We start from the raw sequence: 19,356 nt of genomic DNA, 5'->3' as shown, positions 1-19,356 counted from the left end.
AGGAGCAATGTGTGATCGTAGCTGTTTCTTCCTTTTAACTGCCAGTGGGGGTATGAACTGATTGGATGAGAGCATCAAAGCTCATTTCAACCTTTTCACAGATTGTACCACTTTTAGGATATGGCAGTATTCAAGTACCACTAGTCTGGTATCAAAAACCTGATGACCCCCCCCCAAAAGGAAAAAATTGTTAAGTCCTTGACTTACAACAGCTTGCTTAGTGACTGTTCAAAGTTACAACGGCCTTGGAAAAAGTCACTTATGACCATTTTTCACACTTATGACTGTTGCAGCATCCCCACAGTCATGTGATTTACATTCAGATGCTTGGCAAATGATTCATACTTATGATGGTCACAGTGTCCCAGGGTCATGTGATCACCTTTTGCAACTTTTTGACAAGCAAGGTCAATGGCCGGGGGGGCGTGACCAGCTCAACACGCTCAGGTTGCAGGGCACCTGTGGGGGGTGCAGGCAGGGTTGTGGGGGGGATCCATGGATCTCTGGTGATGGGTGAGACTGGAGTAGGTGCCAGGGCATGGTCCACCAGAGGAGCCTTGCCGTCCCTCTTGGGCTACACGGGGGGGGGACTCCCAGACATTGGCGTGGGCTGTCCGGAGCCCTGGGCAGTGGAGAGCAAGCCTGGCCCTTGAGCTCCCGGAGCACCAGGACCCTGCAGCCCAACCCACTCCGGCCCCACTTCCCTGAGGGGGCGCCTGGCTGTGCTTACTCCTCGTCAAGGCTGCTGCTACTGATCTGCCCACTCTCCTTGCCTGGAATACTGCAGCCACACCTGGAATACTGCGGCCAATTTTGGTCACCATATCATAAAAAAGATGTTGAAAGTTTGGAAAAAAATCAGAGAAGAGCAACTAAGATGATCCAAGGCCTGGAAGACTAAAACATGCGAAGAATGGCTGCAGGACTTGGGTTTGGCTAGTCTAAAGAAAAGAAGAAATAGGGGAGACATGATAGCAGTATTCCAGTATTTGAGGGGTTGCCACAAAGAAGAGGGGGTCACGTTATTCACCAAAGCACCAGAGACAGGACAAGAAACAATGGTTGGAAACCGATGAAAGAGAAAACCACCTGGAATTAAGGAGAAACTTCCTGACAATGAGGACAATTAACGAGTGGAACAGCATGCCTCCAGAAATCGTGGGCGCTCCATCACTGGAGATTTTTTTTAAAAAGGCTAGACAGCCACTTATCTGAGATGGTATAGGTACTCCTGCTTGAGCAGGGGGTGGACTAGAAGGCCTCCAAGGTCTCTTCCAGATTCTATTCTGTTCTGTTCTGTTCCTTGGCCAGGTTGCTCATGGTGGATGCAGGAGGGCAAAGTGCGTGGGTCAGAGGGAGGCCCACTTCCTCTCCATGTGAGGAGACCCAGCTTTGTAACCAAAGCATCCTTAGCGATAGGATGGGAGATCAGGAGGATAGACCAGGAGGAGGGGGCAAGGAGATGGCGAAAGGGCAACAAGGCTGCAGGTGGCCAAGTGCTAAGGCAGGACTTCTCTCAGACCCCCTCCCTCTCATTCCAATCTCCTTCCTTCCTTCCCTCCCTCCCTCCCTCCCTCTCATTGTCCCATCCTTCCTTCTTTCTCTCCCATTGTTCCTTACTTCCTTCCCTCCCTCTCTCCTATTGTCCCTTCCTTCCTTCCTTCCTTCTTTCCCTTCCTCCTTCCCTCTCATTGTCTCTTCTTTCCTCCTTTCCCTCCTTCCCTGTCTCGCGTTCTCATTCTCATCTCATTCCTTCCTTTCTCCCTCAGTGCCCAGGAAGGACAATGGGAGGGGGAGAGACTGTCACTTAAATTCCTGGTCAAGAGCCATACAACCTTAAGAGCAGAATGGCAGGAAGATATTTACGATGAGGGAGGGAGAAAACAGAGCAGAGTTGGCGGTGAGCGCCTGGCGTCCCGGTTAAAAGGGAAGTGCTCAGAACCTGGTCAGCCTGCGGGGCAAAACAGTCACCTGGGACATCAAGTGCCATGCACTCACCACCTCCTACATGCACACCCAGGCAGGTTTGGCTTCTTGCCACTTCACCTCACCTGGCCCAGCCTCTCCACGCAGTGAGGAGAGCGCAATGCTGCCTGCTGAAATCGAGTAGGCTGGAGACTGGGCAGTGTACTGCAAGTAACATGAACTGTCATGCCACTCGCGGCGTCCCCTCCCCTGGAGTCCATGGGTGTGTCAAGTGGGCAAGTGCCACTTGCTGGACTTCTTGAGGGGATGCTGCCTTTCTTCATTCAGTTAAAAACTGAATAAAATTCTTAACATGCAGCCTAATTTGTTAAATGTAGAGAACAAAAATTTACTTTATGTTTTCTATTTTTCTGTTCACCCAATTTAAGCATTGATTTAATTATAAGCCAGAACATTATATTACTAATTTACATTCAGCTGACAATTTATCCAAACATCTGCATCTTTACAACTTCTGATAGCTTATCAGTTTCCTATATAGTATAATCATGATGGTTTTCCTATATACTATAATCATGATGATGATGTTGAAGTTTTAAACTGAAGTTTTAAATTTAGGGTTTGAGCTTGCAGAACTATTTTTGTCATTTTCAGTATTAACTAACCCTTCCATTTGTATGGTTTCAGATTTGATAAATACCCATATCTTTTCATCAAAATCTCTCTTAAGATTGAACCACTGTCAGTAATGATTCCTTGTGGATTTAGCTGTTTAATTAGCTATGAATCCATCTAATGGTAATGTCCTCCAACCCTTTTGTCCCTACCTAATCAGCAAGAGTACATTAGGAAATCTCAGAATCAATGTGCTTTGCATTCCAAATATTCACTGCACTAGCTGCTGTAAGCTTGATGAACCCATGCTTGCTCTTATTAATAGATTTAGTGTATACTGAAACCAAACTTTTCCTGACATTAACATCACTTTGATTAGACTGCAGATTTCTGGATATGTTTCTTTGGGAACATTGGCCTATCTCTAATGTCATCCAAATCATTCAAAACTCATGAAGGCATTCAGGGACACTGTTCCTCAGATCGCTGGGTGTGAGACCATATTTGTTAAGTTGAGCTCTAACTCTGCCTGAGCTTCTTGACTCTACGACAAATTTGGCAGTGGAATCCTATGGTTTTGGGAGACCTCAATTTGCCTTTCCTGGGTATTGGGGCAGAGGTATCTCAGGAGTTCATGGCCACCATGACAGTCATGGGCTTGACTTAAGTAACCCAGGGCCCGATGCAAAAACCTGACCTGATTTTTCTGTTGGAACACTAGCAGAACGTGAAATTGGGTGAGATACTGGTTTCTCCCCATCATGGTCAGTATTTGCCTGGTAAAACTATAGTTCTGTGGTGCTGCCCCACTCTACAGGGAGACTGAGCCTAATAGATTGGACTACCCCCAATGACTGATGGGACCAGAGGAAGCTTGGTGTTGTTCCAGAAAGTCTGCTACATGGTCTGGCTAAACCTTGGTAGGTAGCTGTAATGGGAGAATGGCTGCATCTTGGTACTGGATTGTGTCTGAAGCTTTGGTGGCTTCGTTGGTGGCCAATATATTTCTAGGTGCGATTAATAGTGCTGGTTCTCACCTTTAAAACCTTTCATGACTTGGGACCAGTTATCTGAGAGACCATTTTCTGCCAGTTCTTCCTACCCATTCAATCTGGTCTGGCAGAATGGGCATGTTCTGGGTCCCGTCGGCCAAGAATGCTGGTTGGTGGAGATCAGGAGGCATGCTTTTTCTATTTGAAGGGCCAGGGGTTCCAAGTGTTTGAAGGGGCCCATTCCTTGGTTATGTTGACAGTGATGGATTATAATATCTCATGGCTGCTATTTATAATTAATTTATTTTTGTATTGTGCTTTAACTGTTATAATTATTTTTATTTTTTGTTCACCGTCCACACTCACTGCTTTGAGAAAGGTGTCTATGCTAACTGAATAAGAAAATAAACAAGCAAATTTTCAGAATTATGTGATATAATTCATTTATCATGAGAGACCCGAATCCTTTACGAGTAGTTTTTGAGTTACACCCATAATGGAGCCTTCCCATCACAATTGTAATTCATGATGGCTGTATAGTGAATCAGTTATGTGATTGGCCTGATTTTATGGCCTTTTTTGAGTAGTAATTAAATGAATTACTGTCATTAAGTGAATTTGTTGTTCTTAAATGAATTCCAGGGTCTTTAAGTGAACAATGGTTTCCTCTCGGCATGGATATTCTCAGTCATCCAGGTCATGGTTGTAACAAAAGTGCTTTTTTAAGATACAACTGGACTTTTTTGGTTTTTCTTTGAAGATGTTTCACTTCTCATCCAAGAAGCGAAAAAGCACCTTTGGGAGGTCTTGTTCCTTACATTTTTCAATTTCTGCTCTTTCATGTTTTTAAATTACTCACATCTGCTCTTAATTTTTTTTATTTTGTCCTTTGGTCTGATCTTCTACTTTAGGGTTGAATAAGTTTTGCTTTTGGTTTTCTAATTGTGATACCAAGTTCTTCTGTAAACATCATTGTAGTACTGTAGACAAGCTAATTGGTCTATTTGATAGATATTGTTTTAATCTTTGGAAACATCTTATTGATATCCTTTATTATAGAGGCAAGGTCTTTTTTATATACCAGAATCATAGCTTTTTTATTTACCACCAGTATAACTCTTAACATCATTCTATTTCTCTGTCTTTTTTTTGGTTGACTTAAAGTGATGAATATACTTAATATTTCTTTCTCCTATTTCCCCCACAATAACAACCCTGTGAGATGTGTTGAGCTGAGAGAGAGTGACTGATCCAAAGTCACCCAGATGATTTTCATGGTTGTTATTTTGGGGAAATGTAGGAGGAATGTATGTGCTCATGTAACATAATTCTAATGAAGAAATAAATAACTATCAACAATAACAAAAACATTTGATATAAAGGTGTTTTACAATTTTAGTTTTTTAAAATATATTTTAAATACTTGATTATTACCCAGTGGTAATGAAATTGCTTCTCTAGTAAAAATAACATGGCTTTGTTCCATAGTTCATTATTTTTAGTAGGTTAAAGACTGTGCTTCAAGACAGTTTAAAATACAGATACTGCAACTCCTACTAGCTTAATTTCTACACCCTCTGTTACATATTAAGGACTACTCTCGAAAAACAAAAATTCATTTCTTTTATTTGAATGAGCGAGCTAGATATTTTTTAAAGCATTTTTATTTTTACATTTGTAATTAATCAAATTGCAAAAAATGAAGTCCCATTTTTCTTATTTCTGTACAGTATTTAGTAATTTCTGCTATTTAAAAAATAGGAAAGTGGCCTGGGAAGCTATAAATGGAAAAATCAGAGTCAGTTGGGGATTGGTTGTAGGTAAAAAAAAAATGGTTAAGGAATCCCCAAAAAGGAGAGGGTAAGGGAATATGTATTGGGCAGAATGAATGGAAAGAGCAGCTGTCAGGCTATAAAGCTGAGAATGAAAAATTAATATCTGTACACCTATGGTAAGTAGTGCAGAATATGGTATCTGGGATTGATGTTGAGATAAGAGGGGATTGGGGGCTGCATGTGCTGCCACTGATCTAGAATACTCATATATCCCATTGTAGTTCAACAAAACAACAACAACAAAATCTTCCAGGGCTGTAGATATCTTTAATAAAATTATCAACATAAATGTATCTCAAAAGATAAATTTGATTTATTAAAATATGATCTTTTCAAATATCATTGTTGTTTCTGAACTTTCACTGAAGTAAGTTTGGTCCTTAATATTCACAACATCATAAAATTTTTACTTTAAGACTTATTTCTGGCAAACATATACTCTGAATGAAAAGTAATAAATCAACTTAATTAATGTCAGTTTTGATAGCATCATATAAAGTCTACAATCTTTTGTTCTGAATTTTATATTATCATTTTAGGCCACAGAAAGTGAAGCTGGTGACATGGACCTGAGTGGATTACCAGAAACAGCAGTAGATTCTGAGGATGATGATGATGAAGAAGATATTGAGAGGGCTTCTGATCCTTTGATGAGCAGAGATATTGTTAGAGACTGTCTAGAAAAAGATCCAGTAGACAGGACAGATGATGATATTGGTAAGCTACCATTGACATAAAAAAAGGAAAAGAAAATTTTTGTCTTGAGTGGCATTTAAGAACTTTTGATTAGGTATTTTCAGAATTTAACTGAATGAAATTATTTCCATGAATCAAAATAGAATTAGCAAAATAAAATTCTAAATGTCAGAGATGGACATGTTGTGTATATAATGATTAAGCCTATTAGCTTTCCATTTGTCTCCATTTCTATCGCATTTCATTTTTACTGAAAATATTTAAGGATTCGTATTTTTTGCTTAAGAAATTTTTAATGATAGGAGTAGAGCTTGAAATACACTAGAATTTTAATCTAAGCATTTAACTTTAGTATCTTTGTGTATGTAAGTGTATACATGTATAAAATTACATACATATATAAAATTAAAAAGGAAGATAAACAAGTGAAAACTAAAAACTAATACAAAGAAAAGAAAAAATCAATAAGAAAGCTTAGTGTGCAAGAAATATAAAAATAGAAAATGGAATAGAAAGAAAAATGGTACATAGACGTGACTTCCAATCTTCTTCACAGCAGTTATAAGTACAATTATAAATGTATTTCTTTTTCTGTGGTTACAATGTGATGCCTTCTTTCTGTAATCTTTGTGTTTAATCAAAATCATAAATCATAAGTTCATTTTTCCTTTTTTATGAAAAAAAATTCATAAGAGGTTTTCAGTGAGCAATAAAATTATTTTCTCTCATAAAGAAGTCAATTTAGCCATCTTGGCAAATTCCAACTTCTTCACCAGCCATTCCTCCATTGTGAGTCATGCTGAAACTTTTTATCTTTGTGCATACAACAATCTAGCTGCAGTTACGATATTAAAAAACAAAATTTCATGACTTTTTCCCATCAACTTCAAAAGAAAAAGCCTATGGATTTTAATTGTATACTAATTTTTAAAACTATCTGAATCAGCACACCTGTTTGAATCCAAAATTTTCTAGCTTTCTTACACATCTACCAAACATGATAAAATATCATTATTATTTGCATTTCTAACTTTGGGGTGACTTTGTACCTTCTAAACCAGGGGTGTCAAACTGCCGGCCCATGGGCCAGACGTGTCACATGGAAGCCACGCCCACCCCATTGCCGGCAATGGCAAGACCGGCCCAATACGTTGCACGACGTCATGTGATGTCGCAAGTTTGACATGCCTGTTCTAGACAATTTCCCTGATGATATACAGTATGCCAATAGTACATCATTCTATATTTTTTAAAGATTATAACATAGTGTAAATTTGAATCGTTTCAACAATATATTTTTCCATTGTCCCACCTGTATATTATAACCGAAAATTTTAAGCATATATTATCATATATTATTTCACCTGTTTTTTTTATTTTAAACTTTCAATTAAAAAATGTACATTTTAGCAATTACATGTTTCACACTCAGTCTTACAACATTCAAAACCATAAATCCTTTTATCTACTTCAAATTAGAAATAACCGTAAGAAAAATTTTGACAACTCTATCAATCTGCCACCAGTTCTGTTGATTCTCAAAGAAATACTAGAATTTTGTTAATAGGAATGTAAATTCATTTGTGTTTGCTTGTTAACTTATCTATAAAATGCTTCTTATTCTGAAAGCCACACCTGGATTTGTATCTATTCCATATTCTCAGTATGGCACTCTAACAAAATGATTTTTAAAATCCACATTAACGTTGACTTTGTCGTACCACAAACATCTATGCCACTCAAATCTCAGGTTGTTTCCTTTTAACTGCAAGAGCCTTATATTTGTAACCAGCATGCACTTCACTCTCTGTTTGAAACCAAACAAGCTACAAAATACAGCTCCAAATCAGGTAGACCCAAGCCTCCTCTTTCTTTTGCAATTTGTAATACCTTATATTTAATTCTTTGTTGATAAATTTAACACACAAATAGTTTGTTGCAGAAGCGACTGCCTGTGAAGGCTCCTAGATTGGGGCTGAAAGGCAAAATCAGAAGCAGTATGCTCTGTTCCATATTTGGGGTAGACCAGGTTGCCCTCATAGACCAGTCTCACCGGAAAACATTTTGTCCCTCTTTAGATGTTAATGGTATTTTCGCCTCTTTCCACATTTCTGCATCATTCCTTGTAAAGATTGTAAAGGTGTAAAGTAGATTATAACGTTCATCCTCAAAACATTTATAATAAGAACCTGATAATTCAACTAGTCCAGGCACTGTGTCTGGTTTAATCTTTTTTATAGCTTCAGAAATTTCCTTTACTATTAGAGGTCCGTTCATAATAGCAATAGCACTTAGAATTATATACCACTTCACAGTGCTTTACAGCCATCTCTAAGCGGTTTACAGAGTCAGCATATTGCCCCCAACAATCTTCACTACTGATTTCGGAAGGGTACTGGGTCCTCACTTTACTGACCTTGGAAGGCTGAGTTAACCTTGAGCTGGTGAGATCGAACTTCTGGAGTGAGCAGTGAGTTAGCCTGCAGTACTGCATTCTCACCACAACGCTCTCTGTTCTTCTGTAATCCTTCATAAATTTTCTTTCTTTGAATTTTATCTATTTTTTTTCTCAGAGAGATGTCATTTCCTTTATACAAGTTTGAATAATAATGATGAAATACTTTTCGTTTGGCTGTGTTATCCAATATCAGTCTCTTGTAGTTTCAAATCATTTTTTTTGTAATTTTTATGCCAACCACTTCATTTGTTTGCAAACTCAAAAATTTTTTTGCTTTACATAATTCGCTTTAGTTTCTATTTCTTTTATTGTTAAGCTACAGTTTTCTTAAATCTGGGGAGTCAGGCAACATTTATTATCTACAGTATTCATTATCTATACTACTAGTAGTATAGCATTTATTATCTATACTATTAAGATTTTTATGTCTGTAACCTTTAGCTGGGCAAAACAGTGCATCATAGGGCAAAACATTTTCACACAAAATACCTCAAATGGGCTAACTTACAGAATGTGTAAAAAGCCAGGACCCATGTCTCCTCTGGAACTGAAATCTGGCAAATTTTATAAAGCATTTTCTGACATAATACAAATGTCATAAAATATTTCTTGTGATCAGCTGCTGATGTTTGACTGTACTATACATTTCAACATGGGTTGCTTTCAAGACAGATCTCTGAATATCTCTAAATTTTTAAGAACTTTTCCAGTACATGAGAGGATCTGTCATTTTTGAAGATATTGAGGAATCTAATAAGGAATCTGATATCACTGAATCAATAACACAATAGGTCATGAATTGTTTAGGTATTTTTATTATTAAAATAAAATATATTTTAATAATATAAGAAATATTTAGGGAAAGATATTTTTCCATGTCTGTTCTATGAATCAGAATTATCAGAAGATTGTAATAATATAAAAATATAAGCATAGTCAAAAACCATTTACGAGTCTTTTAAAACATTAAATGCTTTGGGGGATGTGGAAACATATTTGCTTGTTTGCTATAAACCACTCTCAGCATTCTAGGTAAAAAGCAAGATCATAATCTTACATATGGCAGAATATATATTTTTTTCAGCAAATATAACATTCTATTAATGTCTGTCAATAGCCAAAACAAAGATGTCCCTGTCAACCTAATACATATTAGCCCAATATACTAGGAAGGTGTATATATCTAGAAACATGCCAGGTGTTTGATTCATGAAATTTGTTTTTTTTTCTGAATGTGATTCATTTATTTTTTACAAAGTTGTGAAATGGCTTATTTTTATTTTTTTAATATTAATTCAAACAGTTTTGGCAATTGTAAAATATTTTGAGATGACATGGAATATATAATATAATAGATGGAAGTTGCATATATATATGTGTGTGTTGTATTTTCTTCTCTAGAACAACTTTTGGAATTCATGCATCAATTACCAGCTTTTGCTAATATGACAATGTCAGTGAGAAGAGAACTCTGTGCTGTGATGGTATTTGCAGTTGTAGAAAGAGCAGGAACCATTGTTCTAAATGATGGAGAAGAAGTAAGTAGTATTTGTAGCTTTCTTGAGTTTCTCAAAGAAACATTAAATTTATTTCATATAATAAAGACATTAATTTATTTTATTCATAAAAATTATAGATAAATTGCTGAATATAAAACACATGCATTGGGGTTACAGTGTTAACATTAAAATGATCAGTTTTTGTATGTATTATGAAACTGAATTTCTTTATTCAAACACACACACACACACACACACACACACATCTCTAAGTATGTACCACAGATAATTTGAAAGGTTTGTGATTAAAATACTAGAATTCTTTATCCAGTTCTTGTTTTATGCAGATCATAGCAGACTTACAAGTCATAGCCTTGACTTACAAAGGCAGTTCTGATGGTTGTAAAGCACAACTGCATCATTTAGCAACAGCAATCCCCTGGATCCCATTGTTAAGTGAATGCCATGATCATTAGGTAAAACAACTTTCTGCTGGCTTCCCACAGCCAAAATCAGTAGGGAAGCCAGCAGAAAGTTGCAAGTCCCAGGCTGGCAGGCAGGCTGAGGGAGGAGCAAGAGGGTGTATGGGAAAGGGTCAGGTAGCGGGGTATGATGGTTCAGGAGAGGGTGTGAAGGGATGCATGAGATATGGAATGGATTGGGGTGGATGCAAGAGTGTGTGCAAGTGATACAACATGGGTCAGGAGAGTGCATAAGAATGTGAGGAGATGTTTGAGAGGCATGGGTCAGGGAGGTTGGGGAGGGGGTACACAGGATACACAGGTCAGGGAATGTGCAGCACAAATCAGGGAAAGTGCCTGAGGATGCAAGGGAGTACATGAGAGGTGAGGCATGGGTCAGGCAGGGGCTGCAGGGGTGTGAGTGGCTAGTATGTTACAAGTGCAGAGGGGATAATGTAGCGTGCAGGTTGGGGGGGGGGAAAGACTGAGCCCAGCGATTTAGGACATTCCCTGCCAGCTTCCCCATTGATTTCTGAGGAAGCCAGTAGAGAGAGTTGCAAATGACAATCATGTCATCATGGGGTGCTGCAGCCATTTGTAAATGTGTATCAGTTGCCAAGCATCCAGGTTGAGATCATGGCATGTTGGGATGGCCAGAACTCTGAGGACAGAACTCTAGTTATAATTATAATTCATTGCTGTTGTAATTTCAAACAGTTGCTAAATGAAATATTGGAGACTACCTGTTACTTTATTTACCTGGGAAATAGCTCAGAAATGAAACCAGAATATATCAAGTTGGATATCTTTAATTTTTGTCGACTGAATATGTAAATTGTTAGGTATTTAATTGGACTTAAAGCACACCCATCTTCAACTGAAAATTTGTGTCTATTTGGTTTAGTGTATGGTCACATGTTTGTTTTTTCTCTTATTTGCAAGCATTTATTAGAAGAAAACTGAAAATGTAGTTTTATCTTGCTTATCTGAAACAATGTATTTTATTTTTAGCTTGATTCCTGGTCTGTTATTTTGAATGGTTCTGTGGAAGTAACATATCCAGATGGAAGAACAGAAATATTATGCATGGGAAACAGTTTTGGTGTTTCCCCTACTATGGACAAAGAATATATGAAAGGAATCATGAGAACTAAAGTGGATGACTGCCAGGTAGACTTTGAAATCTGAATGAACTATTAGAAGAGTTTACGTTTCTTATGATTGGACATTATTAACTTTTTGTGCCTTTTGTGTTTCACCCTACTGCAGCTACAAATAGAATTTTGTCCTTTGTTTTCAGTTATCAGTTTCATCCTATATCTCTTGAATAACCTTCTGTATATGCAGATTGCAGACTGCCTAGTTGTATAAATCTTACAACATTCACATATTAGTACGTTCTTGGAGCCATCATTGAAAAGCCTGTATATATTTATAAATCTGGACTAGCTAGCCATGTTTTTGTTTTAATACTACAGAAAGACTGCATTTTTTTTTCAGAATTAGATAAGATAAGAAAGCCTTTATTGTCATTTTTTTACTTTGGGCACAATGGCACACATCAAAAATGAAATTTAGTTGCCCGCTCTCAAAGTGAAACACATACAGGACACACACCTAAACATACTATGTACATTGCATTCTCTTTAACATTTCCCAAACTAGGCATTTCCCTCTGCATGAGTAATTCCCCACCTAGCACAGGTGAAAAGTTCACAAATCTGGAAGATGCCATATTTGCATAGAAATTAGTTTATTCAAGAAATGGAGGGGAATGGTGATATGAGATTGTTGTGATAGTTATTAATTCAAATTAAATTAATTATTAATGTAATTTCATAAACAAAAAGCCTGGTACAGTTTTCCTAGTTTATATAAATACTTGAGGTAGCAGTAATTATTGTTTGGCATTGTTGCAAATCATCTGATAAAAAATGACATAATAATAATAGTAAATAAATCATTTCTAGTAATTATCGTAGTAATGTGCTATTCTAAAATCAAACAAGTTCTAGAAATATTTTGGATTTGACAAGAGTATTAAAAATAACATAAATACATAGAAAAACATTAACTCTACTAAGATTATAAGCATAGTTATGGAATAAGCACACTGAAGTCATAAATCTTAATTCTGAATAGAGATCCAAAAGTTTGTGATGAATGCTATTTATTATTATTTTTTATTATGGCTGAATTCATACTTCATATTTTACATTAGGGAATTAAGTATAGAACTGTGGCCTTAAAGTTTTAAATATATTTGGATACAATTCAAAATAATTAATGTGCTGTCACAAATCTCTCTTTCCAGTTTGTATGCATAGCCCAACAAGATTACTGTCGCATTCTGAACCAAGTAGAAAAGAACATGCAAAAAGTAGAGGAGGAAGGAGAGATTGTTATGGTAAAAGAGCATAGGGAATTGGATCGCACTGGAACAAGAAAAGGTCACATTGTTATTAAGGTATTTTTTTAACATCACAATGTATTCAATGGAAAAAAATGAATACTGTTTAGGGAGTATTTGTATATTAATGTTATAATATACAAATACTGCCTTATTTTCAATGTTTTAAGCGTTTATAATTTTTAATTATAGAAAATTATATTTTAGAAAAATAAATTCTTGGATATATGCAATTATACATGAAGTATTCCTTTTCTGGTTAAGTATTGTTATGCAGAATCCAAAAAGGAAATAAGAAATAATAGATGTCTGTCTCCAAAAACCAAGATAGATATATTCTGACTGTACCACACAGATTTCTTTATTGTTCTTCACCCATAAACATTAGTTTGGTATGCCAAACTAAAGCATATCAACTCCCCCATAAAGCATTTTCAGAACTATTAGGGAGGAGCCATCTTCACCTTTTTTCTCTCACACAAACGCTGAATAGCTGAATAAAATAGAGCTGGAAGGGACCTTGGAGGTCTTCTAGTCCAGCTCCCTGCTCAAGCAGGAGTACCTATACCATCTCAGACAAGTGACTGTCTAGCTTCTTCTTAAAAATCTCCAGTGATTTCTGGAGGCAAGCTGTTCCACTGGTTTATTGTCCTCACTATCAGGAAGATTTTCCTTAATTCTAGGTTGCTTCTCTCTTTAATCAGTTTCCAACTATTGTTTCTTGTCCTGCCCTCTGGTGCTTTGATGAATAACGTGACCCCCTTTTCTTTGTGGCAGCCCCTCAAATAGTGGAATACTGCTATCATGTCTCCCCTATTTCTTCTTTTCTTTAGACTAGCCAAACCCAAGTCCCACAGCCGTTCTTCGTATATTTTAGTCTCCAGGCCTTTGATCATCTTAGTTGCTCTTCTCTGAATTTTTTCCAAACTCTCAACATCTTTTTTGTGATATGGTGACCAAAACTGGTTGCAGTATTCCAGGTGTGGTCTTACTAAGGTTTTATAAAGCGGTATTAATACCTCGTGTGATCTTGATTCTATGCCTCTGTTTATACAGCCCAGGATTGTATTCGCTTTTTTGGTTGCTGCTGCACATTGCTGGTTCATGGTTAAGTGATCATCCACAGTTACTGTTTTTAAGCTAGGTCTTACCCAATCTGTACTTATATCATTGATTTGTCCTGCCTAAATGTAAAACTTTGCTTTTCTCCACATTGAAACTCATTTTGTTAGATAGGGCCCATTGTTCAAGTTTGTCAAGATCTTTTTGGATTCCAAGTTTGTCTTCTGGGATGTTGGCTACTCCTGCCAGTTTGGTGTCATCTACAAATCTGATGAGTTCCCCTTCAATTCTCTCATCTAAGTCATTGATGAAAATATTGAAGAGTACTAGGCCTAAGATGGAACCTTGTGGTACCCCACTGCTTACTTCTCTCCATGTGGATGTAGTGCCATTGAGGACTACTTGTTGAGTACGGTTTGCCAGCCAGTTACAGATCCATCTGGTGGTGATATTGTCTATTCCAGCTTTTTCTAGCTTACCAAGGAGTAGGTTGTGGTCTATTTTATCAAATGCCTGACTGAAGTCTAAGTATACTACATCCACAGTATTTTGCTGGTCTATTAGTTTAGTCACTTTGTCGAAGAATGAAATAAGATTGGTTTGGCATGATCTGTTTTTAACAAACCCGTGCTGGCTACTGGTTATAACTTGGTTTGCTTCTAGTTGTTTGCAGATCTGTTTTTTATTATATTTTCTAGAATCTTCCCAGGTATTGATGTTGAACTGATTGGTCTGTAGTTTTCTGAGTCCATTTTTTTTCCTTTCTTGAAGATGGGAACCACATCAGCCCTATTTCAATCCTTAGGTACTTCCCTGGTGCTCCAGGATTTTTGAAAGATGTGGTGCAATGGTTCTGAGATAATATTTGCCAGCTCCTTTAGAAATCTGGGATGTAATCTGTTAGGCCCCGATTATTTATATTTGTCAAGATTGGATATGTGTTCTCTTACCATTTTCTTGCTTATTTTAATTTTTGTTTCAAATTAGTCTTTTGCAGTGGGTTTTTTTTTTAATATATTGGGCTATAGTTTCTTTTTGTGTGAAGACTGATGCAAAGTATGAGTTAAGCAGCTCTGCTTTCTCCCATCCCTTGCCAAGAGTCCTTCACGTAGGAAATGCAGTCCATGATCCAGGAAACCAAAGTTTTCTTGCGACAACCCTCTAGCCAATGGTTTATTTCTAGAATTCTTTTTCCCCTCAATTGGTGTTGGCCTTTCATTGGGCATATGGATGAGAACACTACTTGTGCTCTTAGCTTCTTAACTTTATTGCCTAGTTGTTTATAATTTCTCACTATTGTACTCAGGTTCTTTGTTATGTCTCTGAACACAACTCTCTGAACTGAATTGTCTCTTGACTGAATTCATTCCCTCTTTGTTGGGAATCTGGACTACATTTTATCACATCAAACTAAAGAAATTTAAGGAGTGAGATAAGGAAGAGAACTGTAGCTAAAATTGTTTATTCCAGTACCATTCAGTATGATACTATATAGCTTTCTTTCCCAGCCATATTTGCTTCCATTGCATCCATACACTATCCACCACCAATTCCTACATACTTTTTTTTTTAAAAAAAAAAACATATCCAATCTCCTTCAAGAATCTCTTCAATGCCTTCTATTATATTCTGATCTTCTATCCTCTTCTCAACCAATTTTTTTATCTGCCATACATTTTCTGCAGTTTAATCCACATACATTCTCCTGTGAATACCACTCACTCAGTTCAGTCCATACTTATTTGGCATCTATTCATTCTTGAAATTATTTTTTATTACAATATTTATAATACAATACTTTATTACAATACAAAATATTACAATATTTTTATTACAATACAATACTTCCCAGGTACTCACTTCCACTCTATTTATTTACTTTAATGTTTCTTCTGACTTTCAGTACTCTGTAAAAGAAGTTGGCAAAAGCAAGATTTTATATGCAGCCAGTTTCCTATTTTTCAGGAAGCATTCATTCCTCTTAACAGATCAGATACTATCCCTCAGTTTCTAACAGTCAATATCATTTTAATATTAACTTCTGTTGTTCATCTTGGTTTTGATCTGAAGATTTTATGTAATGCTTTGATAAGTTATAGAAGATGTAGACTAAAGGGCCAGCATTATTTGTATTCAGAGAAAGTTGCGTATGGCAATTAATGTGTGTGTATGTACTGGTATGTATATACGTTTGTGTGTTTGTGTCATGTCATTGTTTAATTTTAAATATAGTCTAATAAACATTCTGTTTTAAATTTGGTGAAACAAATAAGGTGCAAGAAAAAAACATTAATGTGTTGATGTTTGAATATTTACTTTTACAGGGAACACCGGAGAGATTAACAATGCATTTAGTCGAAGAACATTCAGTAGTGGATCCAACTTACATAGAAGATTTCCTTTTGACATATAGAACCTTCCTTTCAAGCCCAATGGACGTGGGAAAAAAGTTATTGGAGTGGTTTAATGATCCTAGCCTCAGGGATAAGGTTGCATAAATAATGTTCTTCTAGGTCCTTATTTTAACTGTATTGTATTTGGATAGTTTATATAGAATTGGAGGATGAGGAGTGACAATAATTTTTTTCTCCTTCAGGTCACTCCCTCCACTCTATGTAGCAACCAGAAATGAGTAGGAAAAATGGCTGCAACCATGCTCATTTGTAGAGTTGACACACCATTTACATGCACAGACTCCTAACTATGGAATGTTAAATCTTGTATATTCTATCTGTCTTTTGTTATAATTTAAGAAAACTAAATACCACATTTAGTTTTAAGCAATAGACTCTATTACGAGATTTTAATTAATATTTGTAAATTGCAAAAAGATTGGAATTTAATAGGTATTAAATAGTTTTAAAATAAATTAAAACATTAAACTCCTTTTTTCTGAAAGTAAACCAAGTGGGAAGCAGTCATTGTTCCAAAAGGTGTATTTTGCAGTTTGTGAACAATAAAGAATAATTTATCCAAGTAGATAGCTAATTCTAGACATTTTAATTAGCAAATTAAGAATATAACAGGTTTTGAAACTCATTGGTTATTTATTTATTTGGTTTATATTGCTGCCCAATTTACAAGAATAAAATTGGGCGACTTACAATTTGAAAAGCAAATTTGAAAACAAGGAATTAAAAATGAAATAAGAGACAATATAAAATAATGTAATATAATAACTTTCAGAACTTACAAAACAGGATAATTGAATCACACAAATAACAATAATAATAGTCCAATCAACATGTATATCGTTTAAGGTTTTTCATTTCATATAGGCTCTTCCAGTGGTCTGGCCCAATTATTGAACCAGGGTTTTAGGACTTTGCAGGAGGACAGAAGGCTCAGGGCTGTCTGAACTTCAGCTGTAAAATAGGATTATCTGAAATTTAAAATGATTTGTTAATAATAAACCTTTCTCTTAGAATGCTTGTTGTAGCTAAAATAATGATTTCAAAACTATTGAAAGAATTAGACTGTCTATTCTCATGTGCAAAGAAATTGTGGTGAAATTAATCATTCAGAAAATATATATTTTTATTTTTTAAAAATTCCAGATTGTTTTTTATTATATTGGTGTACTTTTATAAAAATGGTGAATATCATATCATTCTATTCAGTTAAATGTCATTGATCAGATCAATTCATACCTAAATATTAATTCACTGAATATAATATTTTTATATGAAAATGCAACATAATTTTATATATCTTCCTTCAGGTTACACGGGTAGTGTTATTGTGGGTGAACAATCACTTCAATGATTTTGAGGGAGACCCTGCAATGACTCGTTTTCTGGAGGAATTTGAGAACAATTTGGAAAGAGAGGTATAAATAGACTTTTAGACAAGGAAAGAAAAAAGTTTTGATGCTCTATTGAGAATAACATTGAAATTAATGGTTCTGAATTAATATTTTTGCTTGCAGAAAATGGGTGGACATCTGAGGCTGTTAAATATTGCATGTGCTGCTAAAGCTAAACGAAGGATGATAACATTAACAAAACCATCTCGGGAAGCTCCTTTGCCTTTCTTATTACTAGGAGGATCTGAAAAGGGATTTGGAATCTTTGTTGACAGTGTAGATTTGGGTAGCAAAGCTACTGAAGCAGGGTTGAAACGTGGAGATCAGGTATGCAAATTAATGTTTGAAATGTCAGTAGTACTTCCAGGAAAAGACATTGTTTAACAGTTCATTTTTATATGAAAACTAAAAAAAAAAAAAACAGGAGTAGGAAAAGAATGGGAGATTTGCGGAAAGATGATCTTTATGAAACTGTAAAGCTTTGTGAATGAGTAAATTCCAGAGAAAAGCCTATTTTAAAAACATCAGTTGAATGTGAATTCATTGAAAACAAATAGTGTTATTTATGTAACATGTTTTAAACGTCTGATTTTTCAAATTTGCCAGTGCGAGATTTTTTTGTTCGTCTATCTAGATATTGGAGGTAAATGGCCAGAACTTTGAAAATATTCAGCTAGCGAAAGCCATGGAAATTCTTCAAAATAATACCCATTTATCTATTACTGTGAAGACCAACTTATTTGGTAAGTATTAATGACGTAAAGTTGTGTAATTTTTATTCAAATAGACTAGTTAAAAATATGATGCAGTATTTATTTAATTAATTGCCCTGTATATCACCAACTACTATATAATTCTAAGTCACTAATAACGTTATGATTTAAAATACCAGTTATTCCAATAAATTGACCATGATATTAAAGAATAAAATAATTAAACATCCACAATAAATAAATTAAATGTAAGTAAATGCTATTAAAATTTGCATAAACTTGCAAACATTAACAATATTTGTATATAAACCCAAGAAGATTTTAGAGTTGATCAAATTGTCAAATAAACTGACAGAGACTGGAAACAGCTTGTACAGTTTGCAACACAAGTATTATTAATAGCAAGACAAAATACTCATTCTTAATATCAATACAATAGCCTCATATAATGCCTCATAGTGCTTTACAAGATTCTCTGGACAGATTATAATATCAGCATATTGTCCCCAACAATCTGGGTCTTCATTTTACTGACCTTGGAAGGATGGAAGGCTGAGTCAACCTTGAGCCCGTCAGAAAAGTTATAGGCTTGAGCTGTGCATGAAAGCAAATTGGAAATGTCAGAAAACTATAAATTATTTATTGCCATTGCATATCACACTAAAATTAGCAAAAAGACAATGACATGTTTGTTTATTTACATTTCATGTTCCAAAAAGGGGCTCTAGGTCGTATACAGTATAATCAACATATAAAACAGCATATAAAATTAACAATAACATATTAAGATTAATTTAGGGTTAAAAACTTTAAAATGAAAAGATTATAACATTATAAAATTTCAAAGAAATAAACATAAGAATTCCAAGATGGTCATTTAACAC

At 35.6% G+C, this 19,356-nt stretch overlaps 1 protein-coding gene across 6 annotated transcripts in view; it reads left to right on the top strand.

Moving 5' to 3' along the window:
* RAPGEF2 (Rap guanine nucleotide exchange factor 2) overlaps positions 1–19,356 on the top strand; it is a 149,487-nt gene that overhangs the window by 95,444 nt on the left and 34,687 nt on the right. For all 6 annotated transcript variants that reach the window (XM_039339810.1, XM_039339811.1, XM_039339812.1 and 3 more), the window contains 8 exons: positions 5,908–6,085; positions 9,924–10,060; positions 11,494–11,652; positions 12,797–12,949; positions 16,279–16,443; positions 17,676–17,783; positions 17,883–18,086; positions 18,394–18,502. In XM_039339810.1, the coding sequence (XP_039195744.1) occupies positions 5,908–6,085; positions 9,924–10,060; positions 11,494–11,652; positions 12,797–12,949; positions 16,279–16,443; positions 17,676–17,783; positions 17,883–18,086; positions 18,394–18,502 (1,213 nt within the window). The remainder of the gene's footprint in view (positions 1–5,907; positions 6,086–9,923; positions 10,061–11,493; positions 11,653–12,796; positions 12,950–16,278; positions 16,444–17,675; positions 17,784–17,882; positions 18,087–18,393; positions 18,503–19,356) is intronic.

This window comes from Crotalus tigris, unplaced genomic scaffold (genome assembly GCF_016545835.1).
Source record: "Crotalus tigris isolate CLP2741 ecotype Arizona unplaced genomic scaffold, ASM1654583v1 scf7180000017740.2609645, whole genome shotgun sequence".
NCBI classification, from domain to species: Eukaryota; Metazoa; Chordata; class Lepidosauria; order Squamata; family Viperidae; genus Crotalus; species Crotalus tigris.
This window is presented reverse-complemented; position numbering and strand designations above follow the sequence as displayed.